This window comes from Saimiri boliviensis, chromosome 12 (assembly GCF_048565385.1).
Source record: "Saimiri boliviensis isolate mSaiBol1 chromosome 12, mSaiBol1.pri, whole genome shotgun sequence".
Taxonomy (NCBI): Eukaryota; Metazoa; Chordata; class Mammalia; order Primates; family Cebidae; genus Saimiri; species Saimiri boliviensis.
In genome coordinates, this window is record NC_133460.1 from 8,217,080 (window position 1) to 8,241,893 (window position 24,814).

Here is a 24,814-nt window from a genome sequence, read left to right on the forward strand (position 1 = left end):
CAGTAGACAAAAAATCAGCAAAGACTGTAACTGAACACCACCACCAACCAACTGGATGTAACTGACATTTAGAGAACACTCCACCTAACAAGAGAAAAATACATAGGTTTTCAAGTGTTCAAGCTTGAAGCATTAAAGACAGACTATATTCTAAGTCATAAAAGTCATGAGACAAACTTTAACAAATTTTTACAAATTAAAATTATATAAAGTATGATCTCTGACCATAATGGAATTAAACTAGAAACCAGTCACAGAAAAATGAGGGAACTCTCTAAAAACCTGGTATTATTAAGAAGGATATCCAGGACTTGAATGCAGAGCTGAACCAAGCGGACCTAATAGACATATACAGAATGCTCCACCCCAAATCCACGGAATGTACATTTTTCTGAGTACCACATTGCACTTACTCTAAAATTGACCACATCATGGGAAGCAAATCACTCCTCAGCAAATGCAAAAGAACAGAAATAATAACAAACAGTCTATCAGACCACAGTGCAATCAGACTACAACTCAGGATTAAGAAACACACTCAAACCCGCACAACCACTTGGAGACTGAACAACTTGCTTCTGAGTGTCAACTGGATAAACAATGAAATGAAGGCAGAAATAAAGATGTTCTTTGAAACCACCCAGAATGAAGACACAACTTACCAGAATCTCTGGGACACCTTTAAATCAGTGTCGAGAGGGAAATTTATAGCAATAAATGCCCACCAGAGAAGATAAGAAAGATCTAAAATTGACAGCGTATCATCAAAATGGAAAGAGCTAAAGGAGCAAGATCAAAAAAACTCAAAAGCTAGCAGAAGACAAGAAATGACAAAGATCGGAGCCAAACTGAAGGAGATAGAGACACAAAAAACCCTTCAAAAAAATCAATAAAGCCGGGCACGGTGGCTCAAGCCTGTAATCCCAGCACTTTGGGAGGCTGAGGCGGGTGGATCACGAGGTCGAGAGATCGAGACCATCCTGGTCAACATGGTGAAACCCCGTCTCTACTAAAAATACAAAAAATTAGCTGAGCATGGTGGCACGCGCCTGTAATCCCAGCTACTCAGGAGGCTGAGGCAGGAGAATTGCCTGAACCCAGGAGGCGGAGGTTGCAGTGAGCCGAGATCACGCCATTGCACTCCAGCCTGGGTAACAAGAGCGAAACTCCGTCTCAAAAAAAAAAAAAAAAAAAAAAATCAATAAACCCAGGAGCTGGTTTTTTGAAAAGATCAACAAAATAGACTGACCGCTAGCCAGATTAATAAAAAAGAAACGGGATAAGAATCAAATAGATGCAATAAAAAATGATAAAGAAGATATTACCACTGAGCCCACAGAAATATAAACTACCATCAGAGATTACTACAAACAGCTCTACTCACATAAACCAGTAAATCAGGAAGAAATGAATAAATTCCTAGACACTTGTACTCAACCAAGACTAAACCAGGAGGAAGTTGAAACCCTGAATAGACCAATAACAAGGGCTGAAGTAGAGGCAGCAATAAATAGCTTACCAACCAAAAAAAGTCCAGGTCCAGACGGGTTCACAGCCGAATTCTACCAGACGTACAAAAAGGAGCTGGTTACATTCCTTCTGAAACTGTCTCAAACAATACAAAAGGAGGGAATCCTTCCTAACTCATTTTATGAGACCAACATCATTCTGATACCAACACCAGGCAGAGACTCAACTAAAAAAGAAAACTTCGGGCCAATATCCACGAACATCGATGCAAAAATCTTCAATAAAATACTGGCAAACAGATTGCAACAGCACATCAAGAAGCTTATTCATCACGACCAAGTAGGCTTCATCCCGGGGATGCAAGGCTGGTTCAACATACGCAAATCCATAAATGTAATCCATCACATAAATGGAACCAAAGACAAAAACCACATGATTATCTCAATAGACGCAGAGAAGGCCTTCGATAAAATATAACAGCCCTTCATGCTAAAAACCCTCAATAAACTAGGTATTGACGGAACGTATCATAAAACGATAAAAGCTATATATGACAAACCTACAGCCAGTATCATACTGCATGGGCAAAAGCTGGAAGAATTCCCTTTGAAATCAGGCACTAAACAAGGATGCCCTCTCTCACCACTCCTATTCAACTTAATATTGGAAGTTCTAGCCAGAGCAATCAGGCAAGAAAAAGAAATAAAGGGTATTCAATTAGGAAAGGAGGAAGTCAAACTGTCTCTATCTGCAGATGACATGACTGTATATTTGGAAGACTCCATCGTCTCAGCCCCAAATCTCCTGAAACTGATAAGCAACTTCAGCAAAGTCTCAGGATACAAAAATCAATGTACAGAAATCACAAGCATTCCTATACACCAATAATAGACTTAAAGAGAGCCAAATCATGAGTGAACTACCATTCACAATTGCTACAAAGAGAATAAAATACCTAGGAATACAACTAACAAAGGATGTAAAGGACCTCTTCAAGGAGAACTACAAACCACTGCTCAAGGAAATAAGAGAAGACACAAACAGATGGAAAAATATTCCATGCTCATGGTTAGGAAGAATCAGTATCATGAAAATGGCCATACTGCCCAAAGTAATCTAAAGATTCAATGCTATCCCCATCAAGCTACCAATGACCTTCTTTACAGAACTGGAAAAAAACCACTTTAAACCTCATATGGAATCACAAAAGACCCCACATAGCCAAGACAATCCTAAGCCAAAAGAACAAAGCTGGAGGCATCACACTGCTGGACTTCAAACTATACTACAAGGCTACAGTAATCAAAACAGCATGGTACTAGTACCAAAACAGAGACATAGACCAATGGAACAGAGACCCCAGAAGAATCACATCTACAACCATCTGATCTTTGACAAACCCGGCAAAAACAAGCAATGGGGAAACAACTCCATGTTTAATAAATGGTGTTGGGAAAACTGGCTAGCAATGTGCAGAAAGCAGAAACTGGACCCCTACCTGTCACCTTACACTAAAATTAACTCCACATGGATCAAAGATTTAAACATAAAACCTAACACCATAAAAACACTAGAAGAAAATGTAGGCAAAACCATCCAGGGCATAGGCACAGGCAAGGACTTCACGTCTAAAACACCAAAAGCAATGGCAATAAAAGCCAAGATAGACAAATGGGATCTAATGAAACTCCAGAGCTTTTGTACAGTAAAATAAACCATCATTAGAGCAAACTGGAAACCAACAGAATGGGAAAAAATTTTTGCAATCTACCCATATGACAAAAGGCTAATATCCAGAATCTACAAGGAACCAAAACAGACATACAAGAAAAAAACAAACAAGCCCATTCAAAAGTGGGCAAAGGATATGAACAGACACTTTACAAAAGAAGACATATATGAGGCCAACAAACATATGAAAAAATGCTCATCATCACGGGTCATTAGAGAAATGCCAATCAAAACCACACTGAGATACCACCTCATGCCAGTTAGACTGACAATCATTAAAAAATCTGGAGAAAACAGATGCTGGAGAGGATATGAGAAACAGGAACACTCTTACACTGTTGGTGGGAGTGTAAATTAGTTCAACCATCGTGGAAGACAGTGTGGCAATTTCTCAAGGATCTAGAAACAGAAATTCCATTTGACCCAGCAATCTCATTACTGAGTATATACCCAAAGAACTATAAATTTTTCTACTATAAAGACACATGCACATGTATGTTCATTGCAGCCCTGTGTACAATAGCTAAGACCTGGAACCAACCCAAATGCCCATCAATGATAGACTGGACAAAGAAAATGTGGTACATATACAACACAGAATACTACGCAGCCATAAAAAAATGATGAGTTCGTGTCCTTTGCGGGACTTGGATGAATTTGGAAGCCATCATTCTCAGCAAACTGACATAAGAACAGAAAGCCAAACACTGTATGGTCTCACTCATAGGTGGGTGTTGAAACAATGAGAACATGTGGACTCAGGGAGAGGAACATCACACACTGGGGGCAGTTTGGGTGGGGGGACGGTAGGGGAGAGACAGTGGGAGGTGGGGAGGAAGGGGAGGGATAATATGGGGAGAAATGCCAGATATAGTATGCACCTAAAATAAAACAAATAAATAACCTGGTATTAAACAACATACTTCTAAATAACCACGGCTCAAACAGGAAGTCCTTACCCTACTAGGTACTGCCAGTTGTCTTCATTTTATTCATGCTGCTGAGTTTAGTGATCTCACTGTGGCTTTTTTTTTTTTTTTTTTTAAATACAGGGTTTCACCATGTTGGTCAGGCTAGTCCTGAACTCCTGACCTCAGGTGATCCACCCGCCTTGGCCTCCAAAATGCTTGGATTACAGGCGTGAGCCACTGCATTCGGCCCTCACTGGGGCTTAATTTGCATTTTCTTTATGACTAAATAAAGTAAGCACCTCTTCATGTATCTGTTGGCCACTCAAGTCTTTAGACTATTTGGGGTTTTTTTGGATTTCTTTAGATACTAGTTGTCATTGTGCATATGATATTTGTCTTGTGCACATCACACATACCTTCCAGTCTGTGACATCTTTATACCCTCTTTTTTTGAGACAGGGTCTTGCTCTGCTGCCCAGGCTGGGGTACAGTGACATAATCATGGCTCACTCTAGCCTTGGCTTCTCAGGCTTCACCAATCCTCCCACTTCAGTTTCTGGAATAGCTGGGACTACAGGCACATGCCCCAACACCTGGCTAATTTTTTTTTATTGCATTTTAGGTTTTGGGGTACATGTGAAGAACACACAAGACTGTTACATAGGTACACACGTGGCAGTGTGATTTGCTGCCTTCCTCCCCCTCACCTGTATCTGGCATTTCTCCCCATGCCATCCCCCAACTCAACTCCCCACGCCCCACTGTCCCTCCCCTATTTCCCTCCAAGAGACCCCAGTGTGTAGTGCTCCCCTCCCTGTGTCCATGTGTTCTCATTGTTCAACACCCGCCTGTGAGTGAGAACATGTGGTGTCAGTTTTTTGTAGAGATGGGGTCTCATTATGTTGCCCAGGCTGATCTCAAATTCCTGGGCTCAAGTGATCCTTCTGCCTCAGCCTCCCGAAGTGTTGGGATTACAGGCATGAACCACCATGCCTAGCTCTTACACTTTTTTTTTTTTTTTGAGACTGAGTCTTGCTCTGCCACCTAGGCTGGAGTGCAGAGGCGTGACCTCAGCTCACTGCAACCTCCCTCTCCCGGGTTCAAGCAATTCTCTGCCTCAGCCTCCTGAGTAGCCAGGATCACTGGCACCTACCACCACACCCAGCTAATTTTTAAATTTTCCGTAGAGATGGGATTTCACCATCTTGGCCAGGCTGGTCTTGAACTCCTGACCTCATGATCCACCCACCTAAGCTTCCCAAAGTGCTGAAATTACAGGTGTGAGCCACCGTGCCCAGCCCCTTTGCACAGTCTTATTAGTACCTTTTAAAGGTTCTTAATTTTAATGTCATCTAATTTATCAGGTTTTTTTTGCACCCGTTTATGAAATTTCTGCCTACTCCAAAGTCATAATGATTTCCTCCTATGCTTTCTTTTAGTAACTTTATTCTATATTGGTTGTTTTATTTATTTTTGACACAGGGTCTTGCTTAGTTGCCCAGGCTGGAGTGGAGAGGTGTAATTGATTCACTGCAGCCTGAACCTCCTAGGCTCAAGTGATCTTCCCATTTCAGCCTACTGAGTAGCTAGTACTACAGGCATGTGCTACCATGCTGGCTAATTTTTTTATTTTTATTTTTGGATTGATGGTTCTCACTACATTGCCCAGGGTGGCCTTGAACCCCTGGGGTCAGGCAATTCTCCCCTTTCAGTCTCCCAAGTTTCAGGGACTATAGGAAAATACCACCACGCCTAGACCCATTAGGTTTTTTTTTTTGGAGACGGTCTCACTCTGTCATCTAGGCTAGAGTACAGTGGCATGATCTTGGCGCACTGCAACCACCACCTCCAAGGATCAAGCAATTCTCCTGCCTCAGCCTCCCAAGTAGCTTGGATTACAGGTGCCTGACATCATGCCCAGCAAATTTTTGTATTTTAGTAGAGACAGGGTTTCACCATGTTGGCCAGGCTGGTCTTGCACTCCTAACCTCAGGTGATCTGCCTGCCTCGGCCTCCCAAAATGCTGGGCTTATGACCCAGCCCCCATTAGGTTTTACTAAGAAAAATTGCAGGCTCGGCAGTGTGGCTCACACCTGTAACCCAAGCGCTTAGAGAGGCTGGGGCAGGTACATCAACTGAGCCCAGTTCAAGACCAGCCTGAGTAACATGGTAAAACACCATCTCTACTAAAAATTCACACACACACACACACACACACACACACACACACAGAGCCAGGTGTGGTAGCACAAACCTGTATTCTCAGCTACTGAGAAAACTGAGAATACAAACTGAGATGGGAGGATTGCTTAAGCCTGGGAGGCAGAGGTTGCAGTAAGCCAAGATTCCAGCACTGACCTCCAGCCTGGGTGACAGAGTAAGACTCCATCTTTAAAAAAAAAGGTAAGAAAATTGCAAAAAAATATGGTTACTGGTTTGGGCCAACACTAGTCTGTCTAGATGTTTGGATGCTGGGCACCGTCCACCCAGCAGGATTGCTCCATGTATATGCTGTACACAGTGGCTGCTAGGTTCAGGGTACAGGAACAACTTCAGCCACTGTGAACTCAGCCAGGGGCAGAAAGGGCATTCTGACGGGTTAGAGCTCGGCACTAGACACTAACCCAGTGCCTAGAGAACCTCCAGCCACCTCACACAGCTAGCCAATAATAATTTTAATGTAAGGCCGGGCGCGGTGGCTCACGCCTGTAATCCCAGCACTTTGGGAGGCTGAGGCGGGTGGATCATGAGGTCAAGAGATCGAGACCATCCTGGTCAACATGGTGAAACCCCGTCTCTACTAAAAATACAAAAAATCAGCTGGGCATGGTGGCACATGCCTGTAATCCCAGCTACTCAGGAGGCTGAGGCAGGAGAATTGCCTGAACCCAGGAGACGGAGGTTGCGGTGAGCCGAGATCGTGCCATTGCACTCCAGCCTGGGTAACAAGAGCGAAACTCTGTCTCAAAAAAAATAAAAAATAAAAAATAAAAATAATTTTAATGTAAAAGTTAAAACTGTAGAACAAGAGGAAAATTACTTTATAATCTCAAAGTACAGAAGGCCTTGCTAACCAAAAGCCACTAGCTTTTTTTTTTTTTTTTTTTTTTTTTTTTTTTTTTTTTTGAGAGTCTCACTCTGTTGCCTAGGCTGGAGCGCAGTGGTGCAGTCTAGGGTCACTGAAACCCCCGCCTTCTGGGTTGGAGTGATTCTCATCTCAGCTTCCCAAGTAGCTGGGATTACAGGCGTGCGCCACCACGGCCAGCTAATTTTTTCATTTTTAGTAGAGACGTAGTTTTGCCATGTTGGTCAGGCTGGTCTTTAACTCATGACATCATGTGGTCTGCCTGCCTTGGCCTCCCAAAGTGCTGGGATCACAGGTGTGAGCCACTGCACCTGGCCTCCATATTGCTTTCTATATAGAGGTTATACTAATTTACATTCTTATCGACAGTGTATAAGCATTCCCTTTTCTGTGCATCCATGCCCAGAACAACATCTGTTGTTTTTTGACTTTAATAATAGCCATTCTGACTGGTGTTAAGATGGTATCTCATGGTGGTTTTGATTTGCATTTCTCTGATGATTAGTAATGCTGAGCACTTTTTCTTGTTTGTTTGCTGCTTGTATGTCTTCATTTGTGAAGTATCTGTTCTTGTCCTTTGCCTGCTTGCTCTCCAATTCCTGGCCTCAAGCGATCCTCCTGCCTCAACGTCCCAAAGCACTGGGATTACAGGTATTAGCCACCATGCCCAGACTTTGTCCACTTACTGATAGGTTTTCTTGTTGAGATCCTTGTAAATACTAGACAAGAGGCCTAATTTACAACTACTTTCTCCCATTCCGTAGGTTGTCTATTTACTCTGTTATTTCTTTGGCTGTGCAGAGGTTTTTTTCATTTAATTAAGTCCTATTTGCCAATTTTTCTTCCTGTTGCATTTGCTTTCGAGGTCTTAGTCATATATTCTTTGCCTAGGCTAATCTCCCTTAGACTTTCTCCTAGGTTTTCTTCTAGGATCTTAATAGTTTCAGGTCTTAAATGTTTAAGTCTTTAATCCACTTTAATTTTTACATACGGTAAGATACAGGGGTCAGTGTCATTTTTCTATCTATGGCTAGCCAATTGTCCCATCAACATTTACTGAATAGGGTGTCCTTCCCCCACTGCATATTTGTCAACTTTACTGAAGATCAGTTGGTTGTAGCCAAGTGGCTTTACTTCTGGGTTCTCTATTCTGTCCCACTGATCTATGGTACAAATATATGTACCAGTACCATGCTGTTTTAGTTACTGCATGAGTAGCTAGGACCACAGGTGTGCACCAGCACACTCAGCTAATTTTTTTTTTTTATTTTTGGCAGAGGGGGTTGGTGGGGAGTAGAAGCAGAGTCTTACCATGTTGCCCAGGCTGGTCTTAAGCAATCCTTTCCCCTCAGCCTCCCAAAGGAAGTCTTGTGGAATAATTTCAAGTCAGGTGATGCCTCCAACTTTGAAGAACCTTTGTTCATTACAAGACATCATTAAGAGAATGTAAACGTGAGACAAACACTAGAAGAAGGTATGTGCATAAAAGAAACAGCATTTCAAATCAAAACCACATTGAGATACCATCTCACACCAGTTAGAATGGCGATCATTAAAAAATCTGGAGACAGCCGGGCGCGGTGGCTCAAGCCTGTAATCCCAGCACTTTGGGAGGCTGAGGCGGGTGGATCACGAGGTCAAGAGATCGAGACCATCCTGGTCAACATGGTGAAACCCCGTCTCTACTAAAAATACAAAACATTAGCTGGGCATGGTGGCGCGTGCCTGTAATCCCAGCTACTCAGGAGGCTGAGGCAGGAGAATTGCCTGAACCCAGGAGGCAGAGGTTGTGGTGAGCCGAGATTGTGCCATTGTACTCCAGCCTGGGTAACAAGAGCAAAACTCCGTAAAAAAAAAAAAAAAAAAAAAAAATCTGGAAACAACAGATGCTGGAGAGGATGTGGAAAAATAGGAACACTTTTACACTGTTGGTGGGAGTGTAAATTAATTCAACCATTGTGGAAGACAGTGTGGCGATTCCTCAGTGACCTAAAAATAGAAATCCCATTTGACCCAGCAATCCCATTACTGGGTATATATCCAAAGGATTATAAATCATTCTACTATAAGGACACATGCACACGAATGTTCATTGCAGCACTGTTTACAATAGCAAAGACCTGGAACCAACCCAAATGCCCATCGATAACAGACTGGATAGGGAAAATGTGGTACATATACACCATGGAATATTACGCAGCCATCAAAAACGATGAGTTCGTGTCCTTTGTAGGGACATGGATGAACCTGGAAACCATCATTCTTAGCAAACTGACACAAGAGCAGAAAATCAAACACCGCATGTTCTCACTCATAGGCGGGTGTTGAACAAAGAACACGTGGACACAGGGAGGGGAGTATTACACACTGGGGTTTGTTGGGGGGAAATGGGGGAGGGATGGGGGGTGGGGACGTGGGAAGAGATAGCATGGGGAGAAATGGCAGATACAGATGAGGGGAAGGAAGCTAATTTTTATATTTTTACTAAAGACGGGGTTTCAACATGTTGGCCAGGCTGGTCTCAAACTCCTGACTTCAAGTGATCCACCCGCCTCGTCTCCCGACGTGCTGCAATTACGGGCATGAGCCACCAATGCGTCCAGTCAATTTGGCCTCTTCAGAAGGTAACTGGGTAACACCCCAAAACACTGATTTATCCATATCCTTTGACCCCACAATTCCACTTATGTCACAGGAATATCCTAAAAATATATGTGCAAATCTGCATAAAAGCATATACAAGGATGTTCAATGCACCACTAACGATTGTAGAAGGAAATGAAAGCACTCTAACGTCCTTCAACAGGTGACTGATACAGTGAAATATGAATATATCCAGATGATGACATATAATGTGACTGCTAAACAGAACGACAGATTTATATGTAGTAAGGAAAAATCTCCAAGATATTTCATTAAGTGGCAAAAACAAGGTTCAGAACAATGGGTAAAATGTGCTATGGTTAATTCACATTGGGGAAAAACACAGAAATATATTATCTACTTGTATGTGCACAGAATTATCTAAAATATTTCAAGAAGCCTCTAAGGAGAGTATTTGAAAATCTGGAGGTCTAGGGGGCCCAAAGTAGGAAAGTTTTTTGTTTTTTTGGTTTTTTTTGAGACAAAGTCTTGCTCTCTTGCCCAGGCTGGAGTACAGTGGCGTGATCTTGGCCCACTGCAACCTCTGCCTTCTGGGGTCAAGCGATTCTCCTGCCTCAGCCTCTTGAATAGCTGGAGGTACGTGACACCACACCCAGCTAATTTTTATATTTTTACTAGAGACGGATCTGCCACCACAACCAGCTAACCTTTCTTTTTGGAGAGATAGAATTTCACCATCTTGGCTACGCTGCTCTCAAATTCCTTACCTTGTGATCTACCTGCCTCCGCCAGGAGGGAATTTTTATATCCTTCTGAAGCCTCTGGAAAAAAAAATTAGGTACAGATTTTTTGTTTTTTTTTTTTTTTTTTTTTGAGATAGAGTCTTGCTTTGTTGCCAGGATGGAGTGCAGTGGCGCGATCTTGGCTCACTGCACTGTCTTCTGGGTTCAAGAGATTTTCCTGCCTCAGCCTCCTGAGTAGCTGGGACTATAGGTGCCCACCACCATGCCCAGCTAATTTTTGTATTTTTAGTAGAGATGAGGTTTCACCATATTGGCCAGGCTAGTCTCAAACTCCTGACCTTGTGATTCACCCACCTGGGCCTCCCACAGTGTTGCACCCGGCCATACAGGTATATATTTTTTTTCTAAAACAGGTAAACCAGGCAGACGCAATGGCTCATACCTGTAAACCCAGTACTCTGGGAGGCAGGAGGATAGCCTGAGGCTGACTTTAAGATCATCCTGGGCAACATAGTGAGACCCCATCTCTAAAAAAAATTAAAAAAAACTGTCAGTTGGGTGTTGGGGCAGACACTTGTACTCTTGGCTACTTGGGAGACTGAGGCAGGATTGTCTGAGCTCAAGAATTCTAGTCTATGTTCATGCCACTGCATTCCAGCCTGGATGACAGCAAAACCCGGTCTCTAAAAATAAAAAATAAGCTGGGTACAGTGGCTCACACCTGTAATCCCAACATTTTGGGAGGTCGAGGCTGGTGGATCACAAGGTCAGGAGTTCAAGACCAGCCTGGCCAAGATGGTGAAACCCCGTCTCTACTAAAAATACAAAAATTAACCAGTTGAGGTGGCAGGTGCCTGCGATCCAGCTATTTGTGAGGCTTAGGCAGGAAAATGGCTTGAACCTGGGCACGGGCGTAGGTTGCAGTGAGCCAAGATGGTACCACCGCATTCCAGCCTGGGCGAGAGTAAGACTCCATCTCAAAATAAACACATTTTTTCTAAAAAACTAGGCAAACTAAACAAAATACACATACCCTTTAGCCCAGGAATCCTGTATTTAGGACTCCTTCCAACGGAAATAAAACCACACACACATAGGCTATAGGTACAAAGACATTTATTGCATACTTTATGATAAAAAGTATAAATATATCTTTAACAACAGGAGAATGTTTGATATGGAATATAGCTTTCTATCTATTGACTTAGAGAAATGCTCACGATGCAATGTGCATAGGATAATTCCTTTTTTTTTTTTTTTTTTTGGAGACAGGGTCTTACTCTGTTGCTCAGGATAGAGCAGAGGGGCATGATCACAGCTCACTGCAGTCTCGAAGTTACAGTGAGCTGTAACTGATGATCAGGCCACTGCATTCTCGCCTGGGTGACAGTGAGAACCTCATCTTCAAATACAGAAACAAAAGGTTTCTTTACTAACCACATGAAGCCTTTTGATCTCTGAAATGATTGTCACCCAGTCACATGTGACTAAATGATGTGATAAATAATGTGATTCAATGAATGTAATGTGATAAGTATGACATGTAAACTTTTTGAAAGAAATACCATACACAGGCCGGCAGAGGTGGCTCATGCCTGTAATTCCAGTACTTTTTTTTTTGAATTGCTGGATCCCAGGAGACAGAGGTTGCAGAGAGCCAGAGCAAGTTCTGTCTCCAAAAAAACAGCAAAACCATACATGTCGATTTTCCTTATTGTGATAACTAATCTGCTGACTCAGTGAAATACTGAGGGCCAGGTGTGGTGGCTCACACATATAATCCCGGTACTTTGGGAGGCAAAGGCAGGAGGACCACTTGAGCCCAAGAATTTGAGACCAGCCTGGGCAACACAGCAAGACCTGTTTCCACAAAAAAAAAAAAAAAAAAAAAAAAAAAAAAATTTAATTACCCACAGGCCAGACATTGTGGCTCATGCCTGTAATCCCAGCATTTTAGGAGGCCCAGGCAGGTGGATCACTTGAGCCCAAGGGTTTGAGATCAGCCTGGGCCAACATGGCAAAACTTGTCTTCACTAGAAATACAAAAAATTAGCCAAGTGTGGTGTTACATGCTTGTAGTCCCAGCTCCTAGGGAGACTGAGGTAGGAGGATCACTTGAGCCTGGGATGTGGAGGCTGCAGTGAGCTGAGATTGCCCTACTGCACTCCAGTCTGGCAGAAAGAGTGTAACTCTGTCACAAAAAAAAAAAAAAAAGAAAAATTACCCAGGAGCCCTTCTTGTCCTAGCTACAGGTAGGCTGAGTCAGGAAGAGAGGGAAGTTGGGAAGATCACTTAAGCCCATGAGTTTGAGGCTGCTGTGAGCCACAATTACGCCACTGTTCTCCAGCCTGGGCAACAGGAATGAGACCTTGCCTCTAAAGACATGACAAAAAAGAAATAAGCAAATGTGTATTGTAACATGTATTCCATTCTATACTACATTGTTTTTTTTTTCTTTTTTTTTTTTTTGAGACGGAGTTTCGCTCTTGCTACCCAGGCTGGAGTGCAATGGCGCGATCTCGGCTCACTGCAACCTCTGCCTCCTGGGTTCAGGCAATTCTCCTGCCTCAGCCTCCTGAGTAGCTCGGATTACAGGCATGTGCCACCATGCCCAGCTACTTTTTTGTATTTTTTAGTAGAGACGGGGTTTCACCATATTGACCAGGATGGTCTCGATCTCTTGACCTCATGATCCACCCGCCTCGGCCTCCCAAAGTGCTGGGATTACAGGCTTCAGCCACCGCGCCCGGTCTTACATTTTGTTCATTCATACACTGAAGGGCCTTCAGACTGAATATGAGGTGTAAGTTTTTGTTGAAATGCTTGTTTTTTAAGACGGAGTTTTGCTCTTGTCACCCAGGCTGGAATGTAATGGCATGATCTTGGCTCACCACAACCTCCGCCTCCCTGGTTCAAGGGATTCTTCTGCTTCAGCCTCCTGAGTAGCTGGGATCATAGGGACCCACCACTAAGCCCAGCTAATTTTTGTATTTTTAGTAGAGATGGGGTTTCACCATGTTGCCCAGGCTGGTCACGAACCCCTGACCACAGGTGATCTACCTGCCTTAGCCTTCCAAAGCACTGGGATTACAGGCATGAGCCACTGTGCTTGGCCCTTAGATACTTTTTCAATTCTTTTGGACATATCCTTAGAAGCGGAATTGCTGCATCACATCATTTTTTCTTTAACTTGTTGAAGAACCTCAAACTGTTTCCCACAGCAGCTGCACCATTTTCCATTCCCTCCATCAACATATAAGGGTTCTAACTTCTCTACATCCTCACCAATACTATTTTTTAAGAAATGGCAGTCCTACCGGCCATGAAATGGCATCTCACCGTTGTTTCAATGTGCACTTCTAACAATTAACGATGCTGATCATCTTTTCACGTGCTTGTTGGCATCTGCTATTCTTTGGAACGTTTATTCAAGCCCCATGTCCTTTTTTTTTTCTTTTTTAAAGACAGGGTTTCACCATGTTGGTCAGGCTTGAACTCCCGATCTCAGGTGATCCACCTGCCTTGGCCTCCAAACTGCTTGGATTATAGGCGTGAGCCACCATGCCCGCCTGGTCCTTTTTTTTTTTTTTTTTTTTTTGGTCTTGGCTTCTCCACAGGACAAGTTCTACCATGCCCTTTTTCTGAGGTATCTTTTTCATTGAGTTGTAAAAGTTATTTATATATTATGGCTACTACACTGTCTTAGTCCATTTGGGCGGCTCTTACAAAATACCAGACTGGGTGGCCAATAAACAACAGAAATTCTCACTGTTCTGGAGGCTGGGAAGTCCAAGATCAAGGTGTTGGCAGACTCTGTCTGGTGAAAACCTCAGCTGGCAGAAAGGGCAGGGGGACTCTCTTGGGCCTCTTTTTCTTTTAATTTTTTGTAGAGATGAATTCTCACCTTGTTGCCCAGGCTGGTCTTGAACTCCTGGACCCAAACAATCCTCCCACCTCCACCTTCCAAAGTGCTGGGATTACAGGCATGAACTACCATGCGTGGCCACATGAGCCTCTTTTATAAGAGCACTAATCCCATTGCCTTACACTTATTCTCACATAAGAATTGGGTGAGGGGAGACATAAATATTCAGCAGCATAGACTCTTATGAGGTATGTGATTAACAAATATCTCCCATTCTGTGGATTGTCTTCTCATTTTCTTGATAGTGTACTTTTAAACCCAAGTTTTTAATTTTGATGAAGTTGAATTATTTTTTGTTTGTGCCTTTAGTGTCATATCTAGAATCCACTGCCAACTCCAAGGTCATAAAGATTTACCCTGTCTTCTTTGTTTTTGTGAGATGGAGTTTCACTCTTACTGCCCAGGGTGAAGTGCAATGGTGTGATCTCGGCTCACTGCAACCTCTGCCTCCCAGGTTCAAGCAATTCTCCTGCCTCAGCCTCCCAAGTAGCTGGGATTACAGGCACACACCACCATGCCCAGCTAATTTTGTATTTTTAGTAGACATGGGGTTTCTCCATGTTGGCGGAACTCCTGACATCAGCTGATCCACCCACTTTGGCCTCCCAAAGCACTGGGATTATAGGCATCAGCCACCGTGCCCGGCCTACGCTTGTATTCTTCTAAGAGTTTTATAGCTTTCAATTTTACGTTTGGGTCTTTGATCCATTCCAAGTTAATATTTGCACATCGGCCCAGCGCAGTGGCTCAAGCCTGTAATCCCAGCACTTTGGGAGGCCAAGGCGGGTGGATCACGAGGTCAAGAGATCGAGACAATCCTGGTCAACATGGTGAAACCCCGTCTCTACTAAAAATACAAAACATTAGCTGGGCATGGTGGAGCGTGCCTGTAATCCCAGCTACTCAGGAGGTTGAGGCTGAAAAATTGCCTGAACCCAGGAGGCGGAGGTTGCAGTGAGCCGAGATCGCGCCATTGCACTCCAGCCTGGGTAACAAGAGTGAAACTCCGTCTCAAAAAAAAAAAAAAAAAATTTTGTACATGGTATGAGGTGAGGGTCTAACTTCATTTTTTTTGCATGTGATATCCTGTTATCCCAGCACCTTTTGTGGAAGAGACTATTCTTTCACCATTGACTAGTCTTGGCATCCTTGACAAAAACCAATTGCTCATAAACGTAGGGGTTTATTTCTAGACTCTCAGTTCTATCCCACCGACCCGTATGTCTATCCTTATGCTAGTGCAGTACTACACAGTCTTGATTACTATAGATTGTAGTAAGTTTTAATATCAGGAAGTGTGTTCTTGAAAAAGAAAAAACTAGGAGGCTACTTAAGTTTTGGGTATTAGGAGCCCCTTGCAATTCCATATGCATTTATTTATTTGAGACAGAGTCTCACTCTATCACCCAGGCTGGAGTGCAGAGATCACTGCAACTTCCACCTCCTAGGTTCAAGGGATTCTCATCCCTCAGCCTTCCAAGTAGCTGGGATTACAGGCACCTGCCACAATGCCCAGCTCATTTTTATATTTTTAGTAGAGATGGGGTTTTTACCACGTTGGCCAGGCTGGTCTGCAACTCCTGACCTCAAGTCATCTGCCCGTCTTGGCCTCCCAAAATGCTGGGGATACAGGCGTGAGCCACCAGGCCCAGCCAATTCCGTATGAATTTTAACATCAGTGTTTCCACTTCTGCAAACAAATGAAAAGGTTGTTGGAACTTTGATAGGGATTATGCTCGTGGATACTTTGCGGGGAGTATTGCTGTCTTAAATTTCCCTTAAATTTGTCTAGCAGAACACACAGAACTAAATCACACAAAGGGAGCAGTGGTAGGCAGGACACTGAGAAACACAGTGTAACTAGAGTAACTTTCGTATACTTAGATATACAAAAACAGTTATTTCCTCTCTTGATTTTACCAATTTCAGTGGTCTAGAAAATGTGAATATACAAGAGTACATGAAAGTTAACATGACCAAAGCACTGAGAAGACAATTATTTCCTTGTTCAGTCTGCCCTCTCTCCAACCCCGGTCAAGATAAATGAGGAGGCGGTGGACAGGTTATGGCTTTATGATTTATAATCAAAGCACAGACCTGGGATAAGGGCCTTTCAATTCATCCTCAGAACTGTTTAAAACATTAATTTGGTAGAAGACGCCAGCAGCTTTCAAAAAGGAATTATTCCAGGAGGGTAAGGAAGTGATGATCATAGCATCTTCAACTTTTGCCTTTTTCCCCAGGACCCAAAAATGACCAACTGCTATGAACTGGGAAAAGAGTGTGTCTATTTGGAATAACACAATTTTTTCCTGTACTTCTGCATCCATTTGCTCTTTCAGATAAACCCAGTAACGTTTACCAAACACAAGGACCATTTGCACCTTTTAATATCTGAAATCTTCACCCCCCGGTTGTTTTCACAGTGCAGTGGGTTTCCGCCTGAAATACTGACAGGGAACTTACAGTACTGTTCCTACTGAAATCACATCCATCTAGTACTTCTGAACACTGCCCTTCAACTTAGTCACAATGGGTGACTTCTGACTAATTATAGTGTCAGAGCATGAACCCCAGGGCTTCTGCTGGAGGTTAAGTCACAATAGGATCCAGGACAAGGTGGTTCCCATTGTTCACCTGTGGCCCCAAAGAAGCAGCTCCCCGTTATGGAAGGCTTTGTTCCTTGAAGTGAGGAATTATATGTAATTCGAAAACCCACACAACATCCTGACCCAGCTCTTGGCATCTCTCTTACACGTAGCCTACAGTGTTTGTTCAGTTGGCATTGGTTGAATGCAGTGCTTTGCAATCTTGAGACCATCAGAATCATCTGTGAAACTTTCAAAAGACACAGGTTGAAAGATTTATCCAATAGGCCTAAGAGTAACGTCCCAGCCTTTCCAAATAAAAAAAAAAATCCCACAGGTGATTCAGTTGAGAATATTAGGTTTAAGAAAACTCTCGGTGAAACCCGTCTCTACTAAAAATACAAAAAATTAGCTGGGCATGGTGGCGCGTGCCTGTAATTCTAGCTACTCAGGAGGCTGAGGCAGGAGAATTGCCTGAACCCAGGAGGCGGAGGTTGCAGTGAGCTGAGATTGCGCCATTGCACTCTCCGCAATGGGGTAACAAGAGCGAAACTCCGTCTCAAAAAAAAAAGAAAAGAAAAAAGAAAACTCTCTTCTCTAAACCACGCCTCAACTAATTCATTTTATGTAAATAAATAATATAGGCAGATTTGGGGTTGGGCCTCTAAGAAATTTAAATCCTAAATAGGAATCAGGCACTTCATTTTCAATCTGACTGGAAAAAAGTAATCTCTACCATCATAACTATCCTTCATATCATCCCAGCCATGTCCATGTTTATTAGCTGTTTAAAATTTTTTTCTGCCTGATGGATTTAAATTATCCAATCCTAAAAATGTTTACTCTGCCCTGACTTGCTATTCCTGAGTAGACCCCATAAATGATCTGGCCTAGACTTTCTACTTGTTCCTATTTTTTCCTCCTAACCAAAAGCTGATGCCTCCTTTGCGGCTCTGCACGTGCTGACATGTCCGCTTTTCTTGAGAAATGTAAGAAGGAAATTATTTCAAGCCAGATGCGGTGGCTCATGCCTGTAATCCCAGCACTTTGGGAGGACAAGGTAGGCGGATCGCCTGAGGTCAGGAGTTCCAGACCAGCCTGGCCAGCAAGGTGAAACCCCATCTCTATTAAAAATACAAAAAATTAGCCAAGCACAGTGGCAGGTGCCTGTAATCCCAGCTACTTGGGAGGGTGAGGCAGGAGAACTGCTTGAACCCGGGAGGCGGAGGCTGCAGTGAGCAGAGATGGTACCACTGCACTCCAGCCTGGGCAACAAGAGCAAAATGCCGTCTCAAAAAAAAAATAATAACGGATAAAATAAACAGGAATTATTTCAACAGCACTGGCTTCTTCATGTTGTCACTTAGTCTCCTCTATAAAGTAAAACCCCAAGACACCCTGCCCTACCCATACCTCTGGGCTGCCTATCATTCTTGTTCTACTTTATCCAATTGGAAACCATATTACAAACTAACTTAGATTTCCAAGCCAGAGAGCAAGTAAACAGCTCCTGAATCCTTCATCCAGGAAAACCTCTTCGAAGGTTTTGAAACTCAACATACAGAACTGAATGTAGTCTTACCCAGTAATTCCACTTCTAGAACACAGAAACTTGTGCTACGAACACCAATGTTTATAGAAGCATTATTTACAACACTCAAAAAGCAAAAACATCCATATCCTTATTGCCTGATAAATGGATAAATAAACACGGTCTATCCATACACGTGATTATTATGCAGCCATAAAAAGCAATAAAGTACTGATTCATGCTACAAGGATGAACCTTGAAAACATGGTTAATAAAAGTCCAGGAGAAACGGCCAAGCATCACGATTCCATTCACATAAAATGTACTGAATAGGCGAAACCATAGAGACAGAGAGTAGATTAGTGATTGCCAGGGGATGGGGTCGGGGGATTCGGGGAGTGATTACTAATAGGCATGGCTGTTTCGATTCGGAGTTTTAAAACGTTCTGGAATTAGCGATGATGGCTGCAAATCCACTGAAAACCAATGAACGTACACTTGCAGGTGTGAATTTTATGATAGTAAATCTTTTTAAAATCATATTTTTTTCCTTGCAAACTGACTCCTTTACACTTCTCCTGTGTTCATTATTTCGGTAACTAGAAGCACACTACTCAGATGCTAAGGCCAGAAACCGGCAAATCGTTAACAATTAGCTCATGACAATGCTGAATATTCCTCCATTCTTTTCCTTCCGCTTCCTAATTCAGGCCACTCCCATTTTCATCTAGATTACACAACACGAGCCTCCTAACAGGTGTCCTGGATTCATCCATTTTCATTGTAATTAGCCCTTTAAAGAAAAAAATCTTACGCCCGGCGTGGTGGCGCACACCTGTAATCCCAGAGCTTTGAGAGGCCAAAGCGGGAGGATTGCTTGAGGCCAGGGTTCGAGACCAGCCTGGGCAACATGGTGAAACTCCCCCCTCACCCCCACCCCCGCTCCCATCTCTATTTAAAAAAAAAAAAAAAAAAAAAAGCAGGTAGCAGTGGCTCACGCCTGTGATCCCAAAACTTTGGGAGGCCGAACCGGTGGATTCTCTGAGGTTAGGGGTTCGAGACCAGCCTGGGCAACACGGTGAAAATCCATTTCTACTAAAAATACAAAAATTAGCCTGGCGTGGCGCGCGCCTGTAATCCCAGCTACTTGGAAAATTGAGGCACGAGAATCTCTCCAACGCGGGAGGCGGAGGTTGGAGTGGGCTGAGATCGTGCCACCGCACTCCAGCCTCGGCGATAACAGCAAAACTCCATTTCAAAAAACAAACAACCGACGCTGAAGTTGAAGCTCAAAGCCTTAACATGAAGCCCCTCAAATGCCAGCCAGTGGCGAACCCCTGCCCTTTCCCTCAGGCCCTGGCCAGCTTTGCTCCAGCCGCGCCTAAGAGCTCGGGCAGTCCTCCAGGCCGCGGCACGCGCGGTATAATCCCCTCTCCACGTAGCTAACGCCCCCCGACCTCCAGGACTCAACTCTCACGCCATCCCCACCTGACAGCAAGCTCCCCGGGTCCCTAAGCCGGATTTGATGCCTCTCCCCACGTCCTCCTCACCCTGTTCACTCTCCGCTCCACAGACAGGTGTGCCTAGAGACGGCTGCCATTATATCTGCGAACATTTCCTGAGCGAGCTGGAGAAGAACCAGACTTTATCTCAAAGCCGCCACAGTGCACTAAACTCGCCCTGACTGTTTCTCAACAATTTAATAGAGTCCACATGGGGCAAACGCCACTTCCGCCTTGCCCCGCCTCCTGCCGACCGGAAGCGCCGGCCGGCGCGCACTCGCGCCCGGGGCCGCAGAGGAAGACGGGAAGCGAGGCTGCCGTACCACGGCGCGCGCCCGCCCTCCGCCTGCGCACAGACAATTCTCCGCGGGGGCGCGGGCAGCGCATGCGCAGCAGCGTGAGTCTCCGTTAAGAAGATGCCGCGGCGGCGCCGGAGGTAGGAGGAGCCGGGCTGTGGGGCTGGGAGTCTGCACCCGGGAGGCGGAGGTCCTGTCATCTCGGGCCGCTGTAGCTCTCCTGAGGGAGAAGAGCCTTTCTCGCCCGTCTCCCTCGCTGGCTCCGTGGCCTCGGCAGGCTCGTAGCCCCGACGGAGAGAGAGGAGCTGCGCTCGGGTGGAGAGAGACCCGGGCCCGCTTGGAGGGAGGAGGGTGGCTGATCCGGATCCCCACGGCGGTCTCGGCCCGAGCCTGTCCGGGGATCGGGGTTCTCCGTCTGGCTTTAGAGCCGTCACAGTCCTTGGCAGCCCTTTGCCCAGGCAGATCTCTCAGCCTCTTTCCCTAGGTCGCCGGGTTGGGGGAAGCGGGAGGGTCCGCCCTGCACTGATCCATTCATTCACCCGGCTCCGGCTGTGAGCCGGCGCCACGGTAGGTACGAAGCGGGGAGGAGCAAGTCCCCTTCCCTCTGGAAACCTGCAGGCTTGCAGGATCCTTTATGTCATTCAGTAAATATTGATCGGGCACCTATAGGAGGACATAGACTGTTGTAAGGTTCATATCAACGGAGATGCGGAGTTCAACCCAGTTGTGGAGGGTGGAATTTGTTCCAGCTGCTCCCCACATCCAACAGAATAAAATTCACTTCGCCTAGCCTGACCTTCCAGGCCCGTGTGGGCGGATCCTTGCCTCTCCCCTACACCTTTCTCTCCACTCTCATTTTACCGAACCATTTGCAGTTTATGAATTCAACAAGTAGTTGTCGAGCACTTATTTTCAAGTTAGGCACCGGATCCGCCAAAGAGGATACAAAGTAAAATAGATCGATCTCTACCCTCCGGAAGTGTTGAGCTTAATGCGAAACAGATAATAAGCCGATGAATAAAAATATAAGAGCAGATAGTTTGGAACCACACTACCTGGGTTTGATCTCAGCCCTGCCACTTTGAAAGCTGTTCCCGAACTGGCTTTGAGCCATTTCCTCTTTCTGTTTGTGCCTGTTTCCTTGCTGTAAAGAAAGATGACAGGACATTCCACCGTATAGGCTTCTTGTAAGAATTAAGTAAGTTTGACTTGAAAAGCAATTGGAACAGTGCTTAGCACACAGTAAGCATTCAACAAATATTATCTATTTCATATGATTATAATCTCTGACTGTGAAAACAGTGGGCCATGATAGGGATTAATGGAGACGGAGAGGGTCCACAGTATACTTCCCTAAGGGGAAGACACAGAAGAATGAGCCAGCCATACAACGTAGATTCCAGGTATTTTCAGCTCTGGAAAACAAAATGATTAATCAGATTCCTTGGACAGTGGAGACTGCATTATTGTATTTGAAAGGAATAACTTTCTGCCATTGGGTCATTCAGTTTTGATTTTTGAACCCCACTAAGCTGTGCGCCAAAGTAAATAACCATGCCCAAAAGGCCCAACCTTTGCATACAGGGAACATTCCAGTCCTCCAAGTCTGGAGACCCTCACTGGGTTAAGAAGATAGAGAAAAGTGACCTTTTCTCTCCTGAGTGTTTATGGGAATATAGTTTCTCTTTCTGTCTCTTCCATTGCAGTATTTGCAGAAAGAGCCTCTTTAATAGCCAGGGGTCTTAGATCAGTGTTAGAGATAGTTTTCCTAGACTTGGGGATCATCCTGTTTCTACGGTGACTGCCTTTCATGGGGTTTGCTCCTCAAATTTCGGTTAAGAAAACACTCTCCCAAGATGCACATGTTTTAATACCTGTGGAAGAGCAAGCTTTGACAGGCATCTAGATCCTTCTGTTCTGATGTCTGATAGGATGGTTAGATTATGTTAACCAGGCTGGACTGCATATTTGACAATATTGTTATCTGAAGAGTGTTCCCTCACCCCACATGCTTTGTCCCTCCCTGGAAGAAATAGCATAAAATGACAACATCTAATTACACTTACATGCTTTTCGTTTTCCACAGATGTGAAATTAAGTGAACCACAAACGCTTCATCATCATTGGGATCTTGGAGAATTATCTGAGGACCAAGTTCTTATGTATTCTATCTCAGAGGCATCTATTGGACAACAAAACATTCTTTGAATTGTGAACTTTACTTATTTATTTATTTTTTGAGACACAGTTTCGCTCTTGTTGTCCAGGTTGCAGTGCAGTGGCACGCTCTTGGCTCACTGCAACCTCTGCCTCCCAGATTCAAGCAATTCTCCTGCCTCAGCCTCCCAAGGTTGGGATTACGGGTATCTGCCACCAAGTCTAGACAATTTTTTGTATTTTTTTTTTTTCTATTTTTAGTTGGGATGAGCTTTCACCATGTTGGCCAGGTTGGTCACCAACTCCTGACCTCAGGTGATACCCTCCTCGGTCTCCAAAAATGCTGAGATTACAAGCGTGAACCACTATGCCCAGCCCAATTGTGGACTTTAACAGAGAGAAGCTTTAAACATGTTTAACCACAGCCCCAATTTGAACGAAGATACTTCAAGCATTATAGAGAGGAAAACAGTACTTTTTGTTCAATTGTGCAGACTCTCCAAGTATCTAATTGAGAAGTAGAGAGGAACTCTAATGAAACTGTGAGTGCGAATGAGGCTGAGCTGGGCTTAGGTTCACTTTCTCATCTGTCTACATGTCCCTGGATTGACCCTCACTCCTCTGAAGACCAGCCTGAAAGCCTTAAAACTGGTCAGATGATGGATGAGTCTGATGAGGATTTCAAAGAACTCTGCGCTAGCTTTTTCCAAAGGGTGAAAAAACGTGGAACCAAGGAAGTGCCGGGAGAAAGGAAGGCACAAAAGGCCGCCTCAAATGGCACTCAGATAAGAAGCAAATTGAAAAGGACCAAACAAACTGCTACCAAGAGCAAACCCCTTCAGCGCCCTGCAGAGAAGAAACCTCCATCTGGCAGCCAGGCCTCTAGGGCTAAAAAGCAAGTGGTAACCAAATGCCAAGCAAGTGAACCGGCCCTCGCTGAGAACGGGGAGGGAGGTGTGCTTGCCTCTGCTCCAGATCAGCCTGTGCTCTGGGAAACAGCACAAAACACCCAGACGGGTAACTGGCAGGGATCACTGCCAGACCTTTCCAGAGAAGAAACCCGAGGTAATTTGTACTCTTTTAAATCAGGGGCTGGAAAACTTTCTGGAAAGGGCCAGATAGTAAATATTTTGTTTTTGTAGGCCATACAGACTGTCACAGCTACTCAACTCTGCTGTAGTAGTGAGAAAGCAGGTGTGGACAGTATGTAAATAAACAGGCAAGGCCATATGCCAATAAAACTTTATTTATAAAAATAGGCAACCAGCCACATGACCATAGTTTGCTAACTCCTGGTTTACTTTTTAATGTTTTTTTTTTTTTTTTTTTTTTTTGAGACAGAGTTTCGCTCTTGTTACCCAGGCTGGAGTGCAATGGCGCGATCTCGGCTCACCGCAACCTCCGCCTCCTGGGTTCAAGCAATTCTCCTGCCTCAGCCTCCTGAGTAGCTGGGATTACAGGCACGCTCCACCATGCCCAGCTAATTTTTTGTATTTTTAGTAGAGACGGGGTTTCACCATGTTGACCAGGATGGTATCGATCTCTCGACCTTGTGATCCACCCGCCTCGGCCTCCCAAAGTGCTGGGATTACAGGCTTGAGCCACCGTGCCCGGCCCAATGTTTTTTTTTTTAAGCTTAAAAAAAATTTAGATCGAGATGAGCCCTCCAAAAAAACATTCCTTGGAAAAGCTGAACAAAATGAATGAAAACTCACGCTGTCGTTCTCAAAAAAAAAAAAAAAAATTTAGAGCTGGAGGTCTCACTGTGTTGCCTAGGCTGGTCTTGAACTCCTGGGCTCAGGCAGTCTTCGAGCCTCAGCCTCCCAAAGTGCTGGGATTACCGGCATGAGCCACTGCACCCATCTGATTCCTGGTTTAAACAACAGTCATGAAAAACATAGCCCCTGTGTGAATTTTTCACATGATTATGTTTGGAGTCCTCTGCACTTTCAGAATTGTCTATGAAATTCTGTTATGTAGTTGACATGAGTTACACAAACAACACAATAATGCTGCTTCTCTTGTTTTTGAATTTATTCCAAAATGGGTAAGTTGGACTGGGCCAGCTAATTTGGATAGGCTACATGAGGGTGCTGTGTGGGCTCAAGTCCCAGGAGAATCTTCAGGTTCTTTCTTTCTCTCTCTGAAGATCTTTTAATCTTTTCCTCTGTTGTTGTTATTGATTTATTTACTTACTTAGTTTTTAAAGACAGGGTCTGGGTCTGTCACCCAGGCTGGAATGCAGTGGTGCTATCATAACTCAGTGTGGCC

General features: G+C 44.3%; 2 protein-coding genes, 1 long non-coding RNA gene and 1 pseudogene across 15 annotated transcripts in view; 2 read left to right on the top strand and 2 right to left on the bottom strand.

Annotated features, from left to right (window-relative positions):
- DNASE1 (deoxyribonuclease 1) overlaps window positions 1-20,300 on the bottom strand; it is a 57,796-nt gene extending 37,496 nt beyond the window's left edge. The window contains exon 1 of the mRNA XM_074381675.1: window positions 20,139-20,300. The gene's annotated coding sequence lies outside the window, so the exon portion shown is untranslated. The remainder of the gene's footprint in view (window positions 1-20,138) is intronic.
- A 642-nt stretch (window positions 20,301-20,942) lies between these two features.
- The window catches only part of LOC104651487 (uncharacterized), a 72,916-nt gene continuing 69,044 nt past the window's right edge, over window positions 20,943-24,814 (bottom strand). For all 12 annotated transcript variants that reach the window (XR_012512696.1, XR_012512691.1, XR_012512690.1 and 9 more), the window contains 2 exons: window positions 22,453-22,568; window positions 20,943-21,801 (listed from right to left, as the gene is read on the bottom strand). This is a non-coding gene — a long non-coding RNA (uncharacterized LOC104651487). The remainder of the gene's footprint in view (window positions 21,802-22,452; window positions 22,569-24,814) is intronic.
- The window catches only part of SLX4 (SLX4 structure-specific endonuclease subunit), a 29,511-nt gene continuing 27,252 nt past the window's right edge, over window positions 22,556-24,814 (top strand). For both annotated transcript variants that reach the window (XM_074381663.1, XM_003928469.4), the window contains exon 1: window positions 22,556-23,608. In XM_074381663.1, coding sequence (XP_074237764.1) covers window positions 23,200-23,608 — 409 coding nt within the window. In that variant the 5' untranslated portion in view covers window positions 22,556-23,199. The remainder of the gene's footprint in view (window positions 23,609-24,814) is intronic.
- Window positions 24,200-24,280, top strand: LOC120367464 (small nucleolar RNA SNORD116; annotated as a pseudogene).